Raw genomic sequence first — 27,258 nt, forward strand, 5'->3', positions numbered from 1 at the left:
ATCAGCAAAAGGTTAATGCTATTTTACAGACAAACTTAATATTTTGAGACAATGGTGCTAATTACACAATCTCTTAATATTATAACTAAATTGCCACGTCTTATATTGTGATATGCTTTTCACAATGTTCTCTGCGGTAAACAATGACCTCTACTAATACAAGTACGCTAGACTTGCGATTGCCGACCTGTTTTTGAAGATTTTCGCAATTTTGGCGTTGATAGCAGCAGTAAGCGTCATGTGAGTTGTCATATGTCAACATAGTGTCGTAGTGTGTCAACATAACATAACATACTTTGAACATAAACATATTTGAATATAGCCTGAACTTGCGAAAAAATGTCAATATTAACCCTGGATAATCTCCTCTATGAATTTCGTCCACCTGATTTCAAATTCATGCACAATTTTATCTTTATTAGAATATTCATTATAATATAAAGAATTGAGAGCTAGTTTTTTAAGAAGTCTCAAGTCAGCTCGTCGACTCGCAACCCCTACGAAAGTGACATAAAAATCATGAGTCAGTGGTTCTGACTCCCATACTCCTGGATCATCACTGGAAAGCACTACAGGCAAGTTAAAGGCTAAGAATGAAGCCAAAGGATGATTTCTAATATCACTTACTAATTCTAGAACGGCATTTGAAATTACATTAACCTCCAATGCTATATTCCTTTTCTTAACTTCTTCCATCAGTAGAGGATGTTTGATGATAGCATAACCGTGCCCTATGCGTCGAGTGTTAAGGACAATGACATCTGCTAAATTTTCATCCGAGGTAGTTCCAAACCAATTAGTTTCTCCTGAATGAAAGAAATAATTTAACTCGTCACCAGCTTCATAAAGAATCTTAAAGAATTCTTTAGTTGGCATTCCTAAGTCTTCCTGCCCCACTAAATCGAATCCTGCAATAAGGTCGGGAAATTCTTTTTTTAATATCTTTGCGTTAGCGATATACTCTTTAACAGTTTTAGCATCAACGGATCTCAAAGGAGCATAAATTATTTTTGCTCCAAAGAAATCTGGGTAATCGTTCATAAATTGATCGTGGGTCATTTTGTAAGAAGCAGCCGTGTCTAGTATATCATACTTGGTTCCATATAGATCGTACAACTCTGGAAGTACACTTCTTATTTCCACATACATTACGTTATCTTCTCTGAATGCCAGAAGAGAATCATAGAAATACTTTTCCCAAACTGGTTTGTAAGTAAATAGACCTGTAGTTCCAATGAAGTATCGTTGAAACTCCGACCAAACTGCATTTACATCAGTGTAGACTTCATGTGGGTTATCGATAACTATAGTGAAATACTTTTTAAGACCGGCATCAAATTTTTCGACGTTGCCCGATGAATAGCGAGCATCTCTCATTAATTGCCATTCTGTTTTACATGGGGAACTGGGCGTTTCCATGGAAAATAAAAATTGGATATTCTCTCCCTCAAAACACACAAACAGATCTTCCAAGTATGTTAGTGATAAAACGTAATCTGGACTTAAAATTCCTGTACCGTGCGCGTGAAGTGCTGCACCTTTAGGCATTTTCTGAATTATTTTAAAGAGCTCTGAATTCTTCACTTCTTCTTTATAATCAAAGAAGTGTTTAGAAAAGTTATAATATTGAGGGTTCACAAATCCACAATCAATTTCTTTTTCTTTCAGCTTCATGATAATATTGTTTGCTTTTTCTTCGTTATCATTTAATACGATGTCACTGCCCACCGTCATTTCTAGCTCTTTTTGTATGAGATTATTTCTTTCTTCAAGCAATTTTTCTAGTCCATCGTCTGTAAGAACTGAGTGTATTATACAAAACAATGTCCACAACACCGTCGTCCACATTTTCACCATAATTGAAATTTCAACACAAGCTTCACAAGTTATAAGTAAATTACTTCTATCGAGTACAAGGCTATTTAGCAATGAACTAGTAGTAATCAAAATGTTATAACGTAGCTACCAAATATTTTAGTTTTTTTTAACACTGTAGGTCGACCACACAACTATTCATAGAAAACTTGAATATTTTAATAATATCGAGCTATGACAATGTAGAGGATGTAATATTTATTTTACAAAATAACAATAAATATGTTGCAGTTGAGTTACTACGCCGACCAACTAAGAATAGACACGAACATACCTACCTTCTATCATTAATATTGACGGTGACTTTATTTATCATGAGATAATAATCTCGGATCACGGATGTATTGATTAAAATACTTTCCATATGTACCTTGGTATGGACAATCACATCAGATATTATTAGATAAACTATACTTGTGTAATTTTTTGGATCCTACAGTTGCTAGGCAATATTTATAAGCATTTTGTTATTATGTTTCATTTATATCTAGTAGCCATGACGATGGCTTAGGTTTTTTTGACCTCAAATTGATGATAATAATTCATTTTTGTTTTCTAGTCGATACACTTGGGTAATAAGTATTTAAGATAGCTTTTGTTGGCAGTTCCTTAAACCTCTCACATGCCTTCGCACTATCACTTCAGATTGCTAAAAGTAGGGTAACCTTTTTATTATGGATCAAGGAAAATTCTTGTATTTTTTTTTTGTAAAAGATGTTAATTTTTCATAACGAACACAGGCACCTATGCATATTTATTAACAGACGATTAGTCAGTTGTCACCTACATTACAATCAGGCCTGGAGTCTTCTGTGAACACCTATTGCATTAATTTTATTCTGGTAGTATGTAGAACGGCACGGTAAATAACCAAGAGCACCCTCGCATTCATGATTTAGGTACACATCTATCCCTGCACCCATCTACATACACTGAGGCATCGCACGTCCTTTGTTCCCGAATCATTTCAGAAAGTGTCATCTCCAGACTCCGGTGCAGTAATTAGAAGATTAAAGGAGAGGTGGCGAGTGCACCGAAACATCTCAATATCATGCATGTCGCTGTAACGGCCATATTTTTTCTTCTTTTGCGAAAGTGTGCACGGGGCGGTACCGTACTAAAGTGCCACTTAAAACGTTCCCCAACCCTTTAGCTGCATAAAATCAGCATGGCGGATCAGGAGACGGCCTTTATTTCTTTTCAGATTATATTTTTTTTAGTTTCTTTAGAGCGCTGCTTTGAAAACGAACCCTTTAGGACGCCGCTGGCTGTAATTTACACCAGCACGGAATGAGTTTTAGTAAATTTTATCGTTTAAAAAAGTCCATACAAATCGCGGCTTACGCGAGATCGTTTCGGTGCTTTGCAAGTTGGTTTTTTTTTACTCCGCATTATGTGGGTAGGTAGCTTAGTTGCTTGCCATTTTTGTCGTTTTACTTTAAAGAAATAATGTAACCCAGTGCTACAAAATTAAGGGTGCAAACTTATTTTTTCTTGCAACAACGTTCTATTTCTTTTCTACAGGAACTTTATCCGCTAAAGCGTTGGTTTCATAATTTAAATAGGTACAATATTTTGTAATTATTACGTTTTTGATTGGAGCAATGATCGTTGGCATAAAACCTGTATAAAACCGATTGAAATCTTATCATATCTTAAAAATAGTCTCGATTTTTTGTTTAAGTAATCATAAAAAAAAGAATACCACAACACCCCAAAAAACAAACAGGCAAACAACAAGACGTAACATTGCTCACGGCGGCGCGGCGCTCGCTCCGCTCATGCAGGCAAAAACGTACAATGTACATACTACATATTATATTCAACTAGATGTTGCCCGCGGCTTCGTCCGCGTTAATTGAGGTCTTTTTAAAAATCCCGTGTTAACTCAATGATATTTTTGAGATAAAAAGTAGCTTATGTCCGTCCCCGAGAAACAAGCCTGTACCAAATTTCATCAAAATCGGTTGAACGGTTGGGCCGTGAAAAGCCAGCAGACAGACAGACAGACACACTTTCGCATTTGTAATACTAGTATGGATTTGTCTTATCTCTGTCTTCTGGCGACTTTGGTTCTGGATGCCAATTAGTATAATATATCAAACTAAGTACTTACTACTAATTAAGCTACATACACATTTCAATTCTGTTGGAATTACGCCCATTTTGACCATCTGGATGAAAAAAATGAAAGGACTAATCACCAGTCGGGGCCATATTGTATGTACATTGCTCCTCTAGTAATAGATATTTATGACAACTCTTTGCCTAAACGGGTTAAAGGAATGTAAAAAAAGTTTTAAACAATGACGTCAATGTTTTATTCAGCAAATGTGAAATACGTGTCAATAATATCAAAATATTATTAACTTATAAGTAGCCGTAGGTGTAATCGGTTACCTATCAGGAAGTTCGAACACTTCAGTTTTCAGTAATCCACACCTACTGAATAAGTATTATAAATGCGAAAGTGTGTCTGTCTGTCTGTTAGCTTTTCACGGCCATATGGTTATTTGAACTGTACCATAACTGAATCACACGTTTTTAAATTTTTGTCTGTTTGAACGATCTAATCTTCGGAACGGCTGAACCTATTTTGACGGGACTTTCACAAACAAATTGAGGATTACCCAAGGAGTAGCATAGGCTACTTTTTAACCGACTTTCAAAAAAAAGGAGGAGTTGCGTTTTTCTACCTATATACACCAAAATCTCCGAGATTTCTGAACTGATTTTCATAATGAGTGTGCAGGGGGGGCGCCCCCCAAATACTCCCCCGGCTCATACTCTGATTTCTTTCTCGACCTGTCACGGACTATACTTACCTACTTCCTTCTAACTACATATTTAGGTATGTAGCTCATAAAAACAATGTTTATAAAATAACTACGTCAGGTCATTCGCCCGATGCCAAACTGTCGCCACTCGCCGCGGCCATGGCCAGTGTGTTATCGGAGTTTGTAGGCGCAACACCGAGCTTGCCCTATCCATAAAACATGCGTGTTATTCTTCCCTATCTGTTCCTACTCGCCGTTTGCTACGCCACAATTGACGATTACAAAGCGGAGCGAGCAAAGATCGTACGAGATGAAGCCCTCTTATCTGTTGGGGGAAACTCGACGCTCACAGATAAAGAATCAGACGTCAACAACTGTCTAATGCAACGTAAGTTCCGAGAAGTGGACTACGGATTTAACAACCCACAGAAGTTTAAACTTTCTCGGCATTTCTTCTCTTACAAGGACGATATACGCACGTCTAGAGTTTACAAAATCATCAAAGATCTTCCTAAAGGAGCAGCGTTGCACATTCACGACATGGGAATTCTAGGACCGGATTATATCTTAAATCTAACTTACACGGACCATCTTTACATTTGTTTCAAGAAAGATGACGTTCTATTTAGATTTTCCGATAATACCCCGTCAATACCCTGCAAGAATAAATGGAAATTAATCAGTGACGCAAGACGGTCGTCGAATAACACGGCCAGCTTCGACGCAAAGTTGCGAAAATATTTCACGATGTACGTGGACAATCCAGATGTTGTGTACCCAAGCATAAAAGAGTCGTGGGGCAGTTTTGTAAAATATTTTGAAAGAGTTGTTTCACTACTGACTTACAGGCCGATATGGGAGCAATATTGTTATGAGGTCCTACGAAAGTTTCGAGAAGATAATATAATGTATGTGGAATTCCGTAGTGTCCTTCCGAACTTATACGAGTTGGATGGCACAGTTTACGATCCAATAGTCACTGCAAAATGCTACAAGAAGATATTCAATCAATTTAAAAAGGACCACCCTGATTTTCTTGGGGCAAAGCTAATTTATGCACCCATAAGAGGAATCAATAGAGATCAGTTGGATGAATATTTGCGATTAGCTCGTGCTATAAAAGCTGATATGCCAGACGTTTTCGCAGGATTTGATCTAGTAGGTCAAGAGGATTTAGGGAGCCCTCTAATAGAATTTATACCACAGCTGCTGGCTGCATCCAAAGATTTGGATTACTTCTTTCACGCTGGAGAAACTGATTGGTATGGAACTTCTACAGACGAGAACTTAATAGACGCTATCTTATTAGGAGCGAAAAGACTGGGTCATGCATATGCTTTGCCGAAGCATCCTTTGCTGATGAAAGAGGTGATTGAGAGGGATATAGGCGTCGAAGTGAATCTGATTTCTAACAACGTTTTGTCATTAGTGCGAGATGTTCGGAATCATCCGTTAAGCGGTTTTCTTGCTAGCGGAATGCCGGTAGTGCTTTCTAGTGATGATCCAGGTATTTGGGAAGCTGATCCCTTGTCGGATGATTTCTATGTGGCATTCGTCGGAGTGGCGAGTCGACTATCAGATTTGAGACTGCTGAAACACCTTGCGTTCAATTCCATAAAATACAGTTCTCTAAAGGGTAGTGCTAAAGTGAACGCAATAGTTAAATTTACCGAACGTTGGGATACGTTTATAGAAAATTTTGATTGTTCCAAATACTGAATTTGCCTGTTATATTAAATCAAGTTTTGTAAGTATAAAACAATGTTATTATTTAAATCCATAACTAATAGGGAAAACAGAGTTTAAAATACACGGGTAGGAAATAGGAATAGGCATTAAAGATAAAAATACTTTGAACCTTGAACTTATCTGCTATTTTTATACTTAAGTCAGCGGAAACAATCAAAACAAAATGTAATAGAGAATAGGTCTACTTATCTTATTACGTTCTCGTTCGAACGAGAGCTTTCACAAAAACATACCTTAGTAATAAGTAGGTAGGTAGGTATATACCGAGCCGAGACTGTAGATCTGTGCCTAAGTTTATCATGTTAAAAAAGTCCTAAGTACCTATTTATTTCTACTGCAACTAATGATACCATCCACGGATTTGCAATATCCGTGCCTGTAATTTCAAAAATGAATGGTTTAACAGGAAAATATTGACATCATCCATGATCCACGTAATTAGGTATAATAATTATTATTACCGACGGAAAATCGTAATGTGAAAATTAATTCCGTGTTTTTAAATCCTTAGATATATATTTTTGTTTTTTATTTGGTAGTAGTTTGTATTTGGTAGTAGGTAGGTCTCGCTCTTCTCGTCTCGGTTCGCTCTTTTAGGGCTAGACTGTGAGAGAAAAACCCCAAAAAATGTTTGTTTGTTTTGCTCACAGCTCACAAAGGTTTTGGATCAATGTTCTACACCAAATACTATCCCAAATGTTATTTAAATTTTTTATTAGATAGGTACTTAAATATTTTTATCGATATTAAAATATATCGAAACCTGTACAGTAAGAGTAAGTGCACGGCTATTTTTTTTCACTTTCATATAAAATTTATCGGGAAATTCCAACCATAAAAAGCAGTCGAAATTTTCCGCATTTACAGTTTAGTCGGGTTATTTAAACTGTTCATTACAATATCTGTAGTATGTAACTTACAGAATATAACACGTGCGATAAACAAGAGCTTGAAAAAACGAAAATCGAACCATTAAAATCACAGTTTTTGTTAAAAAAATCTTGTGCGACTGGAAAAACATTCTTGTAAATAGCACAATTTGAAGCCTAGCCTAGAATTTTATGCCCGAGGTATAAAAAAAATTGTCCACTATCTGTACATAAATGTCACTCTTTCAAATAAAAAATAACACCGAAATTATTAAGAATAGTTTGAATTGCCTCACAGTTGTTATAGCCCCGATGCACCTTACCACATCTAGGTAGGTCTTATGTGCAATTTGAAAACTTTGACAATCTACACAGTGTGTGTGTGCTACTTACTTAGTTGTATGCACTTATTTACCTATATTATGTATTACCTACCTACCTGACTAAAGTCCCTTCACCTGGTTGAAGAACAAATAGCAGACAAAAGATTTAAAACCCTATCTCTTGGTAATAAAGTTTGTTATTGAAATGGGAGATGTGAACGTCGAGTCTACGCACTTGTAGAATGAGAGACACTTCGGGGGGTTTCTACTTCCTTCACTAACGAAGCCATTGTCTGTTGGCTTCATATGTTGATGTCGCCGGCAAAGTGCACTGTGCGAAAGTAGGCATTAGGCAGGTATATATACAGAGTGTAACCAGAACGCTAGCAAAAACTTAGCTTTATTGTTATACTTCCTAAACACAATCCAATACCAAAAACCATTTGCCTCATTTTGTAGTTTAAGTGATTTAGTATTTTTCAAACCCGCAATGTATAGCGTGCAAAACTGGGGTCAATGCTCCACCTACGACGCGGCATTAACTCCGAGTGGCCTATTTACGCAACGTTCCTTGACCTCTAGCGTCAGTCAGATGTTTTTTGTGATATCATACTAGTAATCATCAGTAGGTACTATCACCTGTCTTCGTTTTTGCTAGCGTCTGGTTACACCCTGTATGTACCTATCTAAAGATTCAAAGGTATCTAATCTAGACTTCCGTATCTACTAATAATAGGGTACTAGTGGTTATTTATCATCATCATCATGATCAACCCATCGCCCGCTCACTACTGAGCACGGGTCTCAGAATGAGAACGGTTTAGGCCATAGTCTGCCACGCTGGCCCAATGCAGTTTGGCAGACTTCACACATCTTTGTGAAAAATATTATGGAGAACTCATGTAGGTTTCTTCACGATGTTCTCCTTCGCCGTTAAAGCGAGTCATAGGTATTATTTAATTGCTTAAAAGTTAAAACGCGCATAACTTTGAAAAGATCGAGATGTGTGCCCAGCATCGAACCCCCGTCCTCCCGAATAGGAGACGGAGACATCTTAAGTCTTCTTAACCGCTAGTCTATCGACGCTACTTTAGTATTGGTTAGCCCTAACTGAAACTGGAACTGACTTTGCGTCAAGATCGGATCTATTGACGATTATTTGCAGGGATTTTTAATGAGATTTTGACAATTTTGCTTGATTAATAAATATTTATAACGCCATCTGTTACCGGTCCAAGACACCACAACACAAATTGACGTAAATCGCTAAAACTTTTTTGTTCCATTTTCGAATTGTCGGTGCTGCGTCACCGGCGTCACCATCAACATATTACAAAGTTTTAGCGAGAAGTTTTTGTAAAGAAATTTGCCCTTTGACCCCTAGTACCTAGCAATACAACCCCAGTATTTGTAATTTGGATGTTATAATGTCAGAGTAAAATGAACCTACCTCGACTTGCATTAAGGTCGAATATTCGGAATACCGATTTTTAATATGCTTGTGGCTCTACCGCGGTTGTTTGACAGCTACAATGTCACGATCGCAATCATCTCTGATTGGTTAATGCTCGCTCACTATTGGCCACAATGCATTGTTGCAACAAGAATCGCACAAATTCAGCCAATCAGAACAATTGAGATTGTAATAATGATTGATGCAGGTTTTAGACAATCGCCCTGCTGGTTTCGCTGGAATCGCTGACTGCAGATGTATTAAAAAAATCGACTTTGGTTATAGAAAGTTGGATTTAAAAACGAAATACTATAAAATGCTCCGCTAAGCAGGTTTACTAACTAGATTGTGTTAGCTTGTTTTGATTTAAAAAAAAAATCATTCGACGACGTCTCTCGAAAACACAAAAGCAATAAGCATCTACAATTCTACACAATAGACCTCGCTCTTCAATTGCATCGAGTACTTATGGAGTGCCAATAGTTAGGTATCGATAACTGTTCAATTAGCATCGGGTTTGAATAGACAACAATGGGCGAGCCACAATTGAATTCATTCGATTCTAATGATCGAAATGGACTCGAGTTCGCTTGTTTTCAGCGGGATTTCAGTTTTTACTATTCATAGATGATCACTTCAGTAATTGTTCAGTATCATGATCATTAAAATTTAGAATACAATGAAATTAATTAGATTACCTGAGTATCTATTCTTTAAAAATCCACAATAGAAATTCAGTCATCATCATCATCAACCTCTGACAATTCAAAAATACTACTAGTAAAAGTTTAATTGAGTAAAAAATATTTTTATTTATTTATTATTTTATTATGGAGAACTCTCAAGCATGCAGGTTTCCTTACGATGTTTTCCTTTACCGTTTAAACAAGTTAAGTACATTTATATTGAAATACTTAAAACGAACAGAACATCCCGCTCCGAAAAGTTAAAGGTGACCTACAATGAAATTACCAAATTACCAGTGATGGATCGAAGACATGGTCACCAAATATGGGCCTCGAAAGCTCAGAATCACTCAGCGAACGATGGAGAGAGCTATGTTTGGGCTTGGTCGTAACGTGCCGGTATGACGACCTCTGGCACGGGAAAACGCAGCGTTGGCACTGGCAGGCCCCGCACTAGGGGAACAGAGAATAGACTAACGAACGAGTCGCAGGGAGCCGCTGGATTTAGACGGCCCAAGACCTTGGCGTATGGAAGTCCCTATACGAGAGACGTACGCCTAGGAGCGGACATCTATCGGTTGGCGACGACGACAATGAAATTAAATAAATATACAAAAGGAAAAGGTGGCTGACTGACTGATCTATCAACGCACAGCTCAAACTACTGGATGGATCGGGCTGAAATTTGGCATTTTATGACGTAGGCATAAGATAAGAAAGGATTTTTCAAAATTCAACCCCTAAAATATGCTGCACTGCTGCAGCGGTCACTGAAAATCAGCGTTGGGGCGTCTGGTACCTCAGATATTTGCTATAGAGGTTTGTGTCTGAGGGGCCCGACGACGTCTCAACACAAGCTGAGTGGCCTACCTGTTCGAGGTGTTACACTGCTGTACAGGACGATATTGCCTACACCATGTACCACCTATATACCTCGAATAAACATTATCCTATTCTATTCTATCCTAAAATCTAAACTGTTTTTAAAACAATTAAATATCACTTGCTTTAACGGTGAACGAAAACATCTGAGGAAATCTACATGCCTGAGAGTTCTCCATGTTCTCAAAGGTGTGTGAAGTCTGCCAATCTGCATTGGGCCAGCATGGCTGACTACGGCCTAAACCCTTCTCACTCTGAGGAGACCAGTGTTCAGTAGTTGGCCGGAAATGGGTTGATGATGATGATGAGACAATTATTCCTTATATAGTTTAAGTATTAAAAATAACCAATTTCAATATTATAACAGTTTTAATATTAATATAGAACTTCTTTATCTAAGAATAACTTATTCATAATTATAAAAGAAATGGAATTTAGAGATTAACTTATACTTATTCAATAATATAATATTCTAGTATGAAATAGGTACTAACTAGGTCTAGAATAATGACTGTTTATTTGAAATTGTATAGAATAGAACATTCGCAATCAGTGTCTGTGTAATGCGGTTTTCATCATCATTCATTCTGTATTGTTCACTTTTTAAACCAGTGTGGTAGACTTTGAAGTACGACCGCTACACGCGACACTTTGCATACGATACACTTGGTGTCGCGTGACGCTGTCATGCGTCGCAGTCGCCTCTTATTATACTTTGGGGCTATGCAGGTTTTTGAATACCCTGTATCACTTCGACCGTCTGCGATCCATTGTGACCGTACTGATACAGCAGCATTTTTTTGACTGGAATTGTAGCATCCTCAGGGTATACAATGTTTCCCTAGGTGAATGCTACGTTTATGCATTAGAGCAGGGCAATAGCAGACCTATGTGCATCTTACTATACTTTTATGGTAGACTTTGAACTATGCGACTGCGACGCGCAACGGCGATACGCAACATTTGGGAGGCGACATTGCAATGCTATACGATACGTACACTTAATGTTGCGTGTCTAGCCACAGTCTACCTCAAAAGTGTATATAATTTAGTTTAAAGATTACATACAACCCAATTGGGTATTTGACACCAATTTTTTTTTTACTTTATTATAAAACTAGGATAAAAATACTGACGTAAACTGAAAGAAACTAATTAAATCGATCAAATAACAAAAAAGTTATAAGCATTTAAATATTTCTAATTAGACAGAGATAGCAATATAGAATTATGACGTCATTTTGACAAATGCCATAGCAGCTTCCTGCGATTTCATACAAATTTTCGTTTTGCGAGAAATGGATAGAAGAGCCTCCCACTCCAAAATTAAAATGCCTGTAACTTTGTAAATCTTTGTTGGATTTTAATATTTTTTTCACCGTACGTCATTATTTTTATCCTAGTTTATAATAAAGTAATAATATTTATCAAATTCAAAAGTAGGAAAATACCCAATTGGCATCAATGAAGGTTTAGACAAATTTAAAGCACATCCACATAAATATCAACGCAGACAAAGCAGTAGGCAGCTAGCTAGCTTATTTTGGTTTAGTCTTCTCCAGCGGGCACTGCATCTTCTAATCTCTTGATGTATTTCACTCGGAGTTCCGTCACTGAGTCACCTTTGAGCTGATCCTATAAAAAAAGTATTTGTTGCAACTAGCTTATTCTTGCGACTTCGTCCACGTGGACTACACAAATTTAAAACTATTTCACACCTTAGGGGTTGAATTTTCAAAAATCCTTTCTTAGCGGATGCCTACATCATAATAGCTATCTGCATTCATGATAACCAATTTTGTAAAAATTTCAGAATTCAAGCTTTTTATCTTGGAAAATGAAAGATTTCCCACAGGATTAAAAAAAAAACCCTACATAGTCTAATGCTCGCCACTTCATCCACATGGATTTATAGAAGGGAGGAATAATACCAACAGGCAGAAGTCGGCAGAACAAACTATAATTATTTTGCTTAGTAGATAACTCATTTTTTCTCTCTAATATCTATCTTTCCATCAGATTTTCTAGCCATAATTAATTTATCATTTGAGTATCAGATCATCAGATTTTCTAGCAATTTTTAATTTATCATTTGAGTATGTAGAAGCTACAACCGCATGCTCCACCAGGTCTGATTGCAGCCAAGCACTAGTCTATAAATTGAAAAAAAAAAGCTGTAAAGTTGGCTTGTCTGCCAACATTAATGGTCTCACTGTATGTATTTACACTGTGGTACAGTATGTGGCAGAAAGTAATGTACATCAACCTTTAAAAGGAGATACCAGATTTGTAGAGCATTGACTGTCGTTGAGACTGACAAAACATCATATAGGTGAGGGATAGAGACAATGCTCTACAAAGCCGAAATGTCATTCTAAAGGCTGATGTACATTCATTTCTGCCACATACTGTAGTTTATAGTTACCTGCACGAACCAGCACTGCACGTCAAGCTGCACCATCTGTAATGCCCCGCGTATCGCCCCAGGTATCAGAGTGCAGTACTTAAGCCCATTGTTGGGCATCTCCACCCACTCACTCAGTGGGCACTGGTCCCAGACCAAAGAGAACTCATCACCAGAACTGCTCCAGCTAGTGACGGTGGGCTGCATGTTAAGATATAACCTGTAATATATGTAGATATATCAGAGAAATTAGTTTTTTTCAGCAAGCCTTCTGATATTTATATTTTAGGACCCTTGTGTGTGTCGATAAATTTAATATTTTCTTTAATCTTTGACAGTTTGTTGAAAGAAAGCTTTTTTGTGAAACTGTCTGTATCTTTGACAGAGATGTTAGTACAGACGTTGTGATTATCATGGTATTGTATGTAGTGTGGAATAATATATTTATATTATTCTTAACTGTTCAGGTCCTTAAGACAAGAAACATTTTTAACGTACACATACGTACCTAACAGTGGTTCGCCATTTGCAACGCCCCTCAGAAAGCGAGAAACTTGATACCTTAAAATCTACTTTGTTCTACTATTTACCTGAACGCTTGCTGTATTTTATCAGCAGTTTCCCTCATTTCCAAGCACCTAGTGGAAGTCGTTCTCGCCAGGAAGTCTTCGATAAGTCTTACGCCCATATTGTAACCAATTCGCTCCAATTGCTTGTTTACATCCTCAGGGTTCTCGGTTTCTTTGAGTATTTGAGACACAAGAGCACCGTACGTAAGTGTAAGAAGCTCCGAATTCTATAACAGTGTAATATGATCAATATTAACACATAAAATACAAAACAACCCACGTATTAACATGCAGATTTTTATGCTTACCACTTTCTTTGCATCCAGGCGAGAAGTTTGACGAGACATTTTAATAAGCGATGAGTTGATAGCCTACTTTTAGTTTAAACGTTATAAAACCTTTTAAAGTTGAATAATTCAAAAAATTTGAATAATTCAAAAAATAAAAATATAAAACTATCTATACAAACGACAATGAATATTTTGATTTTGATTTTTGCAATTTGCATAGAATTTTTGCCACTTGTCAAATGTCATCACAGAATTGATTTTTTTTTTTTGCCGCAGACAAATAACCTAAGTTATGAGAAATAGATTATGGAAATGTTTCATTCTGTTTCATCCATGTTTCACACCACAGACCAGTAATCCGTAGTTTCACACACTGTAGTGTATAAAAAGTCAGTATAAACTACTGAGACTCTCTATACCTAGTCTAAGATATTGAGCATATAGGTAATCTCGGTAATCTTATGCTAACTTTGGAATTTCCTCATTTCCGTACCTATTTTTCATGAGATTCTGGTTGACCCCGGTTGACCTCACAGATGAACTTGGACTATTGGCCGACTGTTTGAAGCCGGCATATGAAATACAGAGACGTGCTACCTAAACATGATTGTGCACTTCAGATTTAATTGCCCGCAAAAATAAATTCTGTTACATTAGCATAAACCTCTCGAAAGAGCGGTGATAGCCTACTGGTTAAGACGTCGGCCTTCTAATCAGGAGATCGGTGGTTCGTCCCCGGGCACGCATCTCTAACTTTTCGGAGCTATGTGCGTTTTAAGCAACTAAATATAACTTGCTTTAACAGTACAGGAAAACATCGTGGCGAAACCGGCATGCCTGAAAGTTCCCCATAATGTTCTCAATGTTGTGAGGTGACTGGGCCAGCGTGGCAGACTATGGCCTAAACCTTTTTCATTCTGAGAAGAGACCCGTGCTCAGTAGTGAGCCGGCGATGGGTTATCATGATCTCCTACTCTCATACTAACCGTCAAATGTCTTACATTATCAAATCGTGTTGTCACTCTAATAAAAAAGGACACCAATTTAGCGCTATCTCAATAGGCTCGTTTTTGGCGTCTCAGTGCACAATCTTGGTTAGGTAGCATGTCTCTGATGAAATATCAATCATAGACAAAGCCGGAAATAGCAAGAACTTTTCAATTGTTTTGTTTACAAAAATCAAAAATGTCGTTAGTGAAACGTCAGAGTTGTTTATAATTTATTATTATTGCTATTTTCTAATTATTAATTTGTTGTCATATTAAAATAGGAAATTATCCGCGATGTTTACGTTGTTTTTTATTCAATAGGTTCTATTATTGAGCTATGGAAACTGAAGAAACCGGAGATAATCACTTTTCTAATTGCGAAGAATCTCACACAGCTTGTTCCGCAGTTAATAATTTAATTTTGGATTATTACAAAAAGTTTGGAAAGAAACGAGATTTAGAGCAGTTTTTCTCGCTATCGACAGCGCAAAGTGAAGTGAGAGACCCGTGTAGTTTGTTTTGGAGGAGAATGAAGTCTCAGGACGAGTCTTCGGATTCTGGTGGCAAGAGGAGCGAATCTTCTACAGAACTTTGCAGGATTTCTATCAAGTGCTCTATTCCGGAACCTTCTACTTCTCAGGTTTGTAATAAGTTGATCTTACTCACTTAGGTAGGTACCTACCTATTTACTTAGAGAGTAGGTATACACAAAAAGGTGATGTGACCTAGTTACAATCTATTGATTAGGTACTACTCATTAAAATAACGCGAACTCATATCGCTTGCTGAATTATTGGTGTTGAAACTCAAGTGGTGTTAAATTTTGCACTTTACCTTTTCACTGTGTCCATAAATATGTTTAGGTGTTTGTTTGAATGATTACATTCTTAATATGTGATATGAGTTAAAGTTATGATAATAATTCATTTTATATTTGTATGGTATCTCTATTTACCTTACATATACTTTATTTGACAAAAGTTCTTTAGGAAAACAGGTTTTTCTTATACTCAGGTTTTTATTTACTCTTACCCATAAATTTTTTATTTACAGGCTGAACTGTCAAGAGTTAAAAGTGAATCTGAATCTCCTCCCATAATAAGTGAGGAAGTGATTCCGGAAGAACCCACAGAACATTCTGACAATGAATCTGTAAAATCTGATGATGTGCAGTCGCAGAAATGTAAGTAATGTGTGACACTGGTAAGAGAAAATTATTTTAAAATTACTTAATAAACATTAAAATTTTGATTTTAATGTTTATTATATGTACATGTCGGAGAACAGGAGGATGGCTGATAATTATTATTCATCTTTAGCCGACATCAGAAGGTAGTAATTAATAAGTAGGTACTTTAATCCATGTTCTTTACAAATAGTTCTCAGTAACGTATCGCACATGGAAACCATCAACGTAACACAACCAGATCACCCTAACCTAACCCTACCTATGGTCGCCTCCAACCACCCCTCACAGCGACCCCTCACCTCACTCTAAACTAGCTAACCTAAGCTAAACACTACATCGTGTGATTAGGGCGCAATTGCTATTGCAACCTCTCAATCAAGTCACGACCTACTCCGTTATCTAATCATCTCAAGGTAATCAATCACAACTTCATGAACGCTCTTAAAAGGATCATTGCATCGACTCTCTTACGATCTAAACCAGATCTTATAATTGACTTCTCATTATTAATTCAGAATATCGCAATAGCTCTACCTTCTCCACTCTGTGCACATCTGCATACAGAACACCAAAGCATCGTGCGCCACACGCGCCACGACTACTATCCACCCAAATAAGCGATCACAACAGAAACCAGGTAGAATGTAAGCTATTCGATCTCATGGGCAACTCATTGTCTAATCCATTTCAACATTACACGAGAGTCATCAATGATTCTTTACCAACCGGGTTATACGATTCTAAAGCGGGTACCTACTATCAAAGTTAACTTCAAGTTACTATCACACTAAACTATCACTTCAAACTAATCATTATCTCAACTGCCGGTATATCTCCAATTACACTCTAAATCACTAGCGTCTGCAGAAATAACCTTAACGGATGTCCTTATAATAATCTATCCACTGAGCCAAACGTTAACTCACGAATTACTCTAATATTCACCAATAATTAGTATTCCATATTCGTCAAACAACTACGCGAACATTATTAATAGTGCTTTGCAGGCAAAGTCACCGGATGGCACTAGATGTTACGATTTAACACAACGTACATTAGCATCGAACAATTACTGTTCTAACTATATCACAATCACCGAATTAAATATCACGATTAAGAAACTACCTACCTATCTCAAATAATAAAAATTAGCTAAGCTATAATCTGATAATTAATTTAACGCGAGAGAGAATTTTGAACAATCAACAAATGCGTGCGTGTCAAAGTCCAACTCTGACAACTAAAATAAAGATGGCTACCTTCCGTAGAGTAAAGCTCATACGTTTCTTTTCACGGAGTCTACATACAGTAAGAACTCTTTCAATATCGACCCTCCAATATACATAACATTTGATTGCATTTTACAATCCACTTACAAGTTCTAAATCTTTATATTTGATGTCTTTATTTAACACTAGATGATGCCTGTGACTTCGTCCACGTTGATTTAGGTTTTTTGAAATATCGTGGAAACTCTTCAATTTTCTGGGATAAAAAGTAGCCTATGTCCTTCCCCGGGATATAAGCTAACTCTATACCAAATTTCATCAAAATCGGTTAAACGGTTGGGGTGTGAAAAGCTAGCAGAGAGACAGACAGACAGACAGACACACTTTCGCATTTATAATATTAGTATGGATGATTCTTCTATATTTTTCAAGTTGAAGTAAAGTTTTTAAAAACCATTTCAGCTATAGATGGTACTTTGGACACTTCAGCAAATAAGCCCCATTCACCTACAAGTAGTATAACTTCTCAACGCAAGCTTGAATGGGATTCCTTAGCAGATGTGGGTTATGCTAATGAAAGTGACAGGAAGAATTCAGCATCCAGCCTCAGTACTCTGGAAAGAATGGCTTTACAACAGCAATATTCATATAATGATACAAAAAATAGTGATATAGGAAATCCTACTGCACAGTCCACACCATTGGATGTAAATGAATCTAAATCAAAACATAAAAAAGGTGCTGTAAAGAAAACAACCAAAATATATAAAAAAGACATTGAGTCACTTGAATTATCTATCCCACAAAATACTGATAATAATCTACAACCTATAAATCTTAACTTGACTAAACACATATCTTTCAATGTTGATAGAAATGGCAGTGTTGTTATTGAAAATATGACTAAAAATGTTTCTTTGAGCCCTGAAAAGGTGTCAGTAGAAACTGAAGTTACTCCACAAATTAAAATGGATAAGGAAATTCAAACTACTTTGAATAGAAGTAAAGACAAATCCTTCAGCTCTGGAGAAAAAGTAAAGGATGCAACACCTCAAGTTAAAAGGTACCCTGTACTAATTAGTTTAAATACCTTAAAGAAAAAAACTAAAAAGAAGAAAGTGAGAAGAATTAAAAGACATCATAGTAAAAAGAGACTGAGAAATGATAAAGAAAATATGCCACTAGAGAAAAGTGGAGACCAGCTATCAGAAGCTGAGAGTTTCGAATATATGCCAGGGCATATTTATAACCAAAATCAAATGAAATATGATCAGCGCAAGAATTATGTTGCTGATAATAAATCAAGCCTGGAATCAAGTGGGTTGACTACAGACTCAAGTAAAACCACAAAATATTCATTCACAAAAGATTTAGAAAAGAGCATTGATATCCTTAAATCTGCTCTTGACCAAAAATATGAAGATGCCAACTTAAGACAGAATCTCATTAAAGAAATAGTTCAAAAACTTGTAGAATCAAAATATAAAGGTGACAAAAGCTCGACTGCGTTTTTATCGGAATTGAGCTTCAATAGTAAAAGATTAGGTTTAGGAGATAATAATTACACTACCACAAGTACCTCAGATACAAATAATACTGCCAATGAAGCTAAACCATCAAAACCAAAGAAATCTATTTTACGCATGGACAAATTTAATGCAAATCCCATAGCCTCAACATCACAAAGTGTTCCCAATATTCCTAGTTATACAAAAAATGAAAAACTACTTGAATCAAAAATTTCAAAGTCAATAGATCTTTCTAATACTGATTCTGATGTTCCGAACAAAAATAAAGCTTTATCTGATATAGGTGTAGATAAAGCATCTTCAGAAGAATTGTACAAAAAGTATTTAGAAGCATTAAAAAGAGAACAAGCTTATAAAAGGCATTTAAAAGATAAAGAAATGTTTCTAAAACAAAAGCTAGTTAGTTCTGATGCTGTTCGTAATGCTATAAAGCAAGTTGATGCTAAAGCTCAGAATAGGATAAAAGACCTAATGAAAGACCTGATTAGAAACAATTATGATGATGGATCAGGTGATGCAAGCAAATTGGAAGGTGGATCAAGTGCTTATATAAATATAGAAAAACATAATTCTCTAAGAAAACACAAAAGTCATTCTGTATTTACACTGTCATCAGGTACTTCTGAAAATCGTTGTAAAAATGTACCTGTAGTAAACAAACATCATACTGAAGCAGGCAGTTCAAATATTGATAGTAAATTTGAAAAACATTACTGCTGCTGTCCACTTCATGCAGTACATCCTAAAGTCGGAGTTACAGATAGTTCCGTGCAAGTGAATATCCCAACTTGTAGGGACCATGATTCTCCTCATCATAAAACAAAAGGAATGTTCCAGCAACCAGAGATAAAGCCAGCTCGTTGTGAAAAATGCAAAAGTCCACGTAATAGACCACAAACTGTATCTGATGGTGCAAAAGAACATTTAAAATATGTTTGCTTGTGTACTGATGATGATGTAATGTCACAAGAAATGCCTGAAAACTTTTTAATATATAAATGTTCTAGATTACCTAGCAAAAATCTAAAATTAGAAGATATAGTATCTCAAGTTGGAAACACTGCTAGTACTGGAAGCTCTAGTAATTTCACATCCCCTCGACAAAAGATATCTTCATTCAAAAGCCAAGATTGTGAAAGAAAATGTTTGGTTATAAAAGATAGTACTAGTTCAAATAATCAAACTTCGAAATCATCACAAACTAACATCAACATACCACTAATTCTCCGAGGTACAAATAGTCAACAAAGTATTAGCTCGACATCAACAGAATGCAGAGAAAATGGAATTGATATACTGGAACCACAACATAACAAACCAAATTTTATGATACATGAGGCTACTAGATGCATCCAAACTGAAATCAGTATCGACCCAAAGATATCTGATCCATCTTTATCTGATATAAATGTTGTGAATGATGAAAATTGTGTTGAATTGATAAATGAAACATATAAAAAAGTTTCTCAGCCTGCTTTAGACAAAAATGATAACCACAAACTTGAAAAAACTTGCGTTCAAGTGCAAAGTAGCGAAAGCAGTTTGCCTGAAAGTAAAAAAAAATTGCAGATGGGATCTGATAAATGCATAAGTACAAGTGCTGAAGAAGAGTTTACTTTTGTTCGAAAATTTGACAAAGAAGTACAGTCTGCTGATCACATGACCAATAATGATACAAATAGAGTTGATAATAATCAATGCTTAAACAATTTTACGATACCTATACAAGGCACAAATATGACACTTAAAGTTAGTCTAGGTTCTGGGGCCAACAGACCTCCTTTTGATGAAAATATATTACCAAAGGAAATAAAAACTAATAAAAATGTTATATCTAAAGGAACTGAGACAGTAAAGCCCCCAGTTGTTGAAACTGCTACGTCGTTGCAAGAAGAATGCTCTAAAGGAGTGCAGTCATGTGATACAAATATTTTTGAAGAATTTTATCGAAAACCACCAAAAACCACATGTGGTGAAAATAGAAATACATACAGAGATAATTTTGATTCTCAGGTTAATTACAATGAAAAAGCCAATGCCCCTTTTAAGTCTTCTTGTGTAACTGCTTCCGCGACTGCTGATTGCAAATATAACACTTATCCAACAGAGGATCGAAGCCACATTCAAAAACCTCTACTCCGTTCTAATACTGATCCTAGCAAAATAGAAAAAGCTAGTCATGTTACATTTTACCAAAAAACGGTTAAAGATACAGAGAATCAACCAGAAGTTGCTGAAATACCTCAGAGGCAATCAAAAGCAATATCACCAAAACAGATAGAAAAAGCTGCTTCTTGTTGTTCTGAGACATCTTCTAAATCTGTAGAGACAAGCAGCAAAAGCAAAGTAAGTTCAGACACTGATAAACAGTTCAAGTCATCTAGTAGTGACACAGATGGTAAAACAAAGGAACTTGATTGTAAAGATCCTGTGCTAGATATAATACAAGACATAACTAAACGCTATTCAAAAAAAGATTTCGAAAAGAGCAAAAGAAAGAAATGCTTTAAAGAAATCATTAGTGTTCTCAGCTATCTATTAGATACTGAAGAAAGCACAGACCATGATCAGAACAAAGCATCATGCTCGTCTGCTTTTGATGTTTATGATACAGGGGAAAATTTGCCAGATAAAGAAAGTGCTGATTCTATTCCAGGAAAGACTTTAGTAGATAAAGCAGTACAGTTATCCACCAAAAAGTCTAAGTTACACAAAACGTGCACTGAATCATCAGATCTTCCCACATCAACTGACTTTCCCAGTACATCTTCTGATGCAGCAACATGCAAAGTTTTGAATAAAATTAAAAAGGAATGCGAAAAATACCACCAGAAACGATGCAAACTGCATACGAGTGGTAAAAAATGTGAAGGTTCAAGCAGTACTTCAGTAAATTGCGATCAATGTAGTCGCATCCATCATTGCTCTTGTAGAGGACATAAATGTAAAAGTCACAGAACAAAAACTGTTGAGAAAACAAAGAAAAAATGCGTGGCTTACAACTTGATCATTCAAACATCAGATAGTCTTGTGAGCGAAGAAACAAATTGCGGCAATAATCGCCGTCAATTGCAGAATATAATCGTTAAGGTTCCTTCAAAACGAAAGGTTGAAAATGTGCCTTTTAAAGAAATGGCTACAAAAATTGAGAGAGACATGCCTCATTGTAGTCCTCGGTGCAACTCACGAGATAATCGGTCAAAGAGTTTGCCTAATGACAGTGAAATATCAAGCACAGATGAAATTATCAGGAAGGCCCAGGATTATACAGTAAGGGAATTTTTAGAAAAAAATCGCCCTGATTTTATAGCGAAATGTTCCGATCGGCAAGATTGTTTGAAATTGATCAGTGAGTCCAGGTAACTTGATAATATTTTTTTTTGTTAAATGGTCTAAGTTTTACTTGTATAAATTCTGGGTCCTTGACTCCTTAGAAAAAGTTGTTTGTGCAGACATGTGGCAACCATGGCATAAACAATTTCTTTGTAGAAGGTAGAACTCACCAATTTTTCTTACTCTAGACCAAGAGATGGCTGCCCTCCTGGATTGAATATGATAGTTGTGCATCCTCCACTATGTAATGGAAATTCTTGTATGGAAACTTGCAATATGTGTTATGGAGGTATTTTCGCTGTCATTAAATTCATTTTATTTCATAAGTAAAAATAGTTCAAGAAATTAAATAGAGGATTGTTCTAGGGTTACCAATAACTAACTGTAATGCCTGTGCATATAATAGTGTCCATTGTGTTCAGAATGAAGTGACAAGAATTGGTGAGTCTACTGACCTACTTACAGTATCTGGCAGGAAAGATAATACATCGAATTTTAGATAGAGATAATCGGTAGCTTCGTAGAGCGTAGCTCTGTCTCCGTCACTCAATCCTATGACGTTTTATCTCAGAGACAAATAGGAAAGGCTAGTTTTAAGATTGTGTACTATAGAGTTAACCACAGTACATTTTAATGTAGATAACAGGTACATACCACGATTAATTATTTACGCGTTATCTATATTAACATATGTCATTTAACCACGAAATAGTTGCCACTGTGTGTTTCCTTAAACTTGCTTGTGTGTTTTCATGCACCATGCATGATTTGAGGTATGATTTTTTTATACTTAGTTGGAATATTTTTTTTTTCAGAGCAATCGAGCGCAAAGCCAAACGTCAATTGCTGTCATTGCAGCTGGACCGCAAACAAGCATTGAATGCTCTTAGCGAATCTGACTTAAAAGATTTTGCTAGAGCACTTGGCGATGAATTGAGAAGACAAAAAGGTTGGTTACAACTTTTGTTAATCTTCATATTATAATCAGGAAAGGCTAGGTCAGAAATTTATATCAATATAATTTACAAACGGTAGAGCGGACGTAAACTTGTGGCGGATATTATGAATTCATGACATCATCATAAATTCAATATGGAGTGTGATCCAAGATGGCAGTTTACACTTTACAGTTTTGATATGAGCATCAATTATTGTAAGATACCAGTTTTCCCCTCCACTTTTTATATAGGTACCTTCAAGTCAGGAGTGATTAAGCATCTTAGAATACGATTCTGTTTATTGGACTACTTTCGTAACTATACCTGGCACAAGCTTTTACACCTATACAATTTCTAAACTAAAATGACAGGCAGAAATGTATTGCTATCTGTTTCATTATGCTCCCTGTGGAAAAGGATAGTACTAGATTAAGATTTATCAATGTAGTATAGACATTGTGTTATGTGTAAAACAGAATTAGCCACATATTTTAATGATTATTAATTGTTTATTGTTCTTTTAGTTGCCCCAAAATTTATAAGTGAACGTGAAATGAAGAAGCACTCTGAGAAAATTTACAAATCGCTTCCTGAAGTTGTGCAGAAGAAAGAGGAAATTAAGAAGGAAAATATCAAAAAAACTAACTTATTGATGGCTAACATTTTTAGAAAGGTATAATTTTGTTATCATTTCTGCAGAATAAAGTGAAAACGACAGCTTTATTTTTAGACCTCATCATCATGATCAACCCATCGCCGGCCTACTACAGAGCATGGGTCTCTTCTCAGAGAGAAGGGTTTTGGCCATAGCCTACCACGCTGGTTATGTGCGGATTGGTAGACTTCACATACTTTTGAGAACATTATGGAGAACTCTCAGGCATGCAGGTTTACTCACGATGTTTTCCTGCACCGTTAAAGCAAGTGATATTTTAATTCCTTAAACGCACATAACTCCAAAAAGTTGAGGTACGTGCTGAATCGAACCCCCGACCTCCGATTAGAAGGCGGACGTCCTAACCACTAGTCTATTACAGCTTACCTTTATTTTTAGACCTACCATTTAATAATTTTGAAAAAGCTTGATTTATATAACTCTAGAATTTTAAATAAAGAAGAGAGCCAATTTTCAAAAAAAAACTATATAACTTTCTTTTCTATCTTTTGTTTCAGAATCTCCAAAAGAAAACTCTCCGTGGTTCTATTAATATATCAAACTACAGTTCCGTTATAAAAATTTGACAAAAAAGTGAACTTATTTTATTTTATAGAAAGAAATGTGTTTGGTGATTGTTAATAAAATAATAAAACAAATATATTGTTGACGTCATTATTGCAGTGATATGAAATTGTATAAGTTTATTTCGATTTAATGTATTCTATTGAAGGTAATAAAATATTTTTATACATTTCCTGATCCAATTTGATTTTGAAGCATTTCTAATTACATATTGTTATACACCCCCGCCATCCAGGTGGATTCACAGCTTAGTAAAAACTTTAGTACAGTTTAGCCGGCAAGAAATATTGTACATCACCATTTAGAATGAGATTTTGGGTTAGTAGAGCGTTGTCTCTGTACCGCTATCTCTTTCTAAAGGTAGATGTACAATATTTTCTGCTGCGTACTGTAAAAAACTAGGTCTGCCAAGTATATTCATTGACTTAGTCTATATACCCCTTTTTTTTTGTGAGGAAATTCCATCATACCACCACGGGGGAGCACAGTAGTTATGTCGGACCCCTACCGACTAAAAATCTCGCGAATTTCGAGATACGATAACGACGGAGCACAAGGGGCCGACAACGCCCTGTTACTCCGCCAGCGGATGTCCGCCGCAGCAGACCCACCACTGGGGCACTAAGTGCCCCCAAACACCGTTAGGGCGTTTGTGCACTCATCCGTGATTTTACGGATCCATGAGAATAATACGAATCGAATGATCGGATGTAAAAATATTTGTATGACGGCCACTTCGATCGGATTCGACATAGATAATATAAACCGAATAGGTTTTATCTCGCCTGTTAGTTCCGAACAATGAGTAAACAATATTTCCTAGGTCATTGGTTCCGAAGTTGTTCGCCACGCACTAAGATGATCCTTGTTGCTATAGTCCGTGTCAAAATTTCAAATGCAAAAATCCTTCAAAAATCACACTGTCAGTCTGTCACTGTCAACCACAGCTGTCAACTGTCAAGTAAAAAGGGTTGAGACTTGAGGGTTCATCGGGGAAATTCAATGTTTTTCTAATTTTACAAAGCAAATTAGAAAATGATACTATAAAAGAAAACAAGTTGAAAAATGGATGAAAACGAGTTCTTCAGGCAGACCGTGCAGCACTTGGCGCGATGTCTGTCCTGTATCAACCCTACGCCATGGGAAAAGGTTGGTTGCAAAACATCGATTGTGATCCTGTTTATTATTTGTGTGTTACGAAAGTGTACTTTAATCTCGGACTTACTTACAGGTTAGATGTACCTAATTATATTAAAATCTAATGATAATATCTATTTATTATCATAGTTGGCACTAGCCTAGTACCCATGATATCATCAAAATATGACATGAGCTGAGTTATTGTCATTCAATGGTTCAGGGTTATTTTCCTCAAGCTGCATCTACTTTCTCTCCTGAAGACTGTGTGTATCTGACCTGTGCCCAGCCCATTGCCACTTCAGCTTAGTAACCCATTGAGCTATGTTGGTTACTCTAGTTCTCTTATGGATATTCTAACTTCTGGATTTTAAATTCAACTATTGACATTCAAAATGTATTCGGTTTTCACACTTTGAAAAGATTTTTTTTGCGTCATCATCACCATCTCTATCCAGCCCCAGCTCACTACTGAAAATGGGCCTCCTCTTAGAATGAGAAATGTTTTAGTCATAACCCACCATGTTGGTCTAGTGCAGAGTGACTGACTTCACGCAATTTTAAGAACATTATGCAGAAATCAGGCTGCAGGCAGGCAGGTTTCCTCACAATAGTTTCTTTCACCATTAAAGCACCTCATTTCTGATTCGAACCGCTAAGATTTGGAACACCCTTCCAGCATCAGTTTTCCTCTCCAATTATAATATGGGTACCTTCAAGTCATGAGTGAATAGGCATCTTCTAGGCAAGCGCGCTCCATCTTAGGCTGCATCATCACTTGCCAGCATGTCTGATAGCAGCCAAGCGCTAGTCTATAAATTAAAAAAAAAAAAACTGGCCTACTACCTAAGTCAGTTAGAAAAAGGAACGTCTAAACCGACAACACGTTGTCACTTGCTTACAAATTCTACTAACATTCCTCTTTGCATTGGCCTTTGTCGGTAAAATCGGTATGTTACGTCGATGGTTACTTACCAGCGGAACAGGAGAGAAGGCGTGAGGATGCATAGATTTGATAGTTAAAGACCTGGTGAGTAACGTAGGCTACTTTTATGTATAAAGAAAAAGTGACTCGGACCTCCTGAACAAGAGACCCTTGTCTGATCCCCTGTCTCTAGGTATCAACACTTTTAATGTAATTTAGTACTTTTCCAACAATATTTCCTATTCTAATACTTCCTGTCATTTCAGGTGAATACCCTATTCATGCTATGCCCACAAGCCAGCTCAAGCTTCGTGGTCACCCCACGGAGCCAAGAAGCCAGTATCGCCTTAGGACTGTACTTCCTACAAAGTGGTCTGCAGCATCAGGATAAGCTGCTGCCATACTTCCTTAAAGTGCTAAAGTGCCTTACAAATGCACAGTTTGAGGAACCCATGTACAGAGTTAAGAGTGGCGATCGTAAGTATGACTTATTTTTATTTTTACTAGCTGATACCCGCAACTTCGTACACGTGGATTTAGGTTTTAAAAATCTCGTGGGAACTCTTTGATTTTCCAAGATAAAAAGTAGCCTATGTCACACTCCAGGTCTTAAACTATGCCCATCCAAAAAAATCACGTTGATCCGTTGCTCCGTTGCGACATAATTGAAGGACAAACCAACAAACAAACACCTTTTAATATACCATACCACCACTTATAATAAAGGTGACTGACTAGCTAATATCCAGTATGTGTTCTGATGTTTTATGTATTAACGAATCGTGTGTCACCTCTTGTATGTTGATGCAAGCCCCAACAGCAATAAGGAACTCATAAAGGATAAACAAACAAAGATACGTTCATTTTTGTAT

At 36.5% G+C, this 27,258-nt stretch overlaps 5 protein-coding genes across 5 annotated transcripts in view; 3 read left to right on the plus strand and 2 right to left on the minus strand.

Annotated features, from left to right (window-relative positions):
• Positions 1-256: 256 nt before the first annotated feature.
• Positions 257-4,815, minus strand: LOC117985040 (adenosine deaminase 2-like). Its single transcript, XM_034971729.2, has one exon. It carries the CDS (start codon positions 1,855-1,857, stop codon positions 349-351), a length of 1,509 nt encoding a protein of 502 aa, XP_034827620.1. The 5' UTR covers positions 1,858-4,815; the 3' UTR covers positions 257-348.
• On the plus strand, positions 4,794-6,414 carry LOC117985041 (adenosine deaminase AGSA-like). Its single transcript, XM_034971730.2, has one exon. It carries the CDS (start codon positions 4,872-4,874, stop codon positions 6,369-6,371), a length of 1,500 nt encoding a protein of 499 aa, XP_034827621.1. The 5' UTR covers positions 4,794-4,871; the 3' UTR covers positions 6,372-6,414.
• Positions 6,415-10,970: 4,556 nt separating this feature from the next.
• Positions 10,971-14,125, minus strand: Bet3 (blocked early in transport 3). Its single transcript, XM_034971751.2, has 4 exons — positions 13,896-14,125; positions 13,609-13,814; positions 13,040-13,238; positions 10,971-12,249 (listed from the first exon to the last, which is right to left on the minus strand). The coding sequence occupies exons 1-4, from the start codon at positions 13,932-13,934 to the stop codon at positions 12,163-12,165; spliced, it is 531 nt and encodes a 176-aa protein (XP_034827642.1). The 5' UTR covers positions 13,935-14,125; the 3' UTR covers positions 10,971-12,162.
• Positions 14,126-15,040: 915 nt separating this feature from the next.
• On the plus strand, positions 15,041-24,496 carry LOC117985027 (serine-rich adhesin for platelets-like). The gene is made up of 6 exons (XM_034971711.2): positions 15,041-15,506; positions 15,920-16,049; positions 17,747-22,172; positions 22,962-23,095; positions 23,609-23,757; positions 24,258-24,496. The coding sequence occupies exons 1-6, from the start codon at positions 15,204-15,206 to the stop codon at positions 24,324-24,326; spliced, it is 5,211 nt and encodes a 1,736-aa protein (XP_034827602.1). The 5' UTR covers positions 15,041-15,203; the 3' UTR covers positions 24,327-24,496.
• Positions 24,497-25,289: 793 nt separating this feature from the next.
• Positions 25,290-27,258, plus strand: part of Pi4KIIIalpha (phosphatidylinositol 4-kinase III alpha) — a 41,208-nt gene continuing 39,239 nt past the window's right edge. Inside the window, exons 1-2 of the mRNA XM_069500960.1 lie at positions 25,290-25,473; positions 26,653-26,863. Of these exons, the coding sequence (XP_069357061.1) occupies positions 25,390-25,473; positions 26,653-26,863 (295 nt within the window). The 5' untranslated portion in view covers positions 25,290-25,389. The remainder of the gene's footprint in view (positions 25,474-26,652; positions 26,864-27,258) is intronic.

The sequence above is a fragment of the Maniola hyperantus genome, chromosome 9 (genome assembly GCF_902806685.2).
Source record: "Maniola hyperantus chromosome 9, iAphHyp1.2, whole genome shotgun sequence".
Taxonomy (NCBI): Eukaryota; Metazoa; Arthropoda; class Insecta; order Lepidoptera; family Nymphalidae; genus Maniola; species Maniola hyperantus.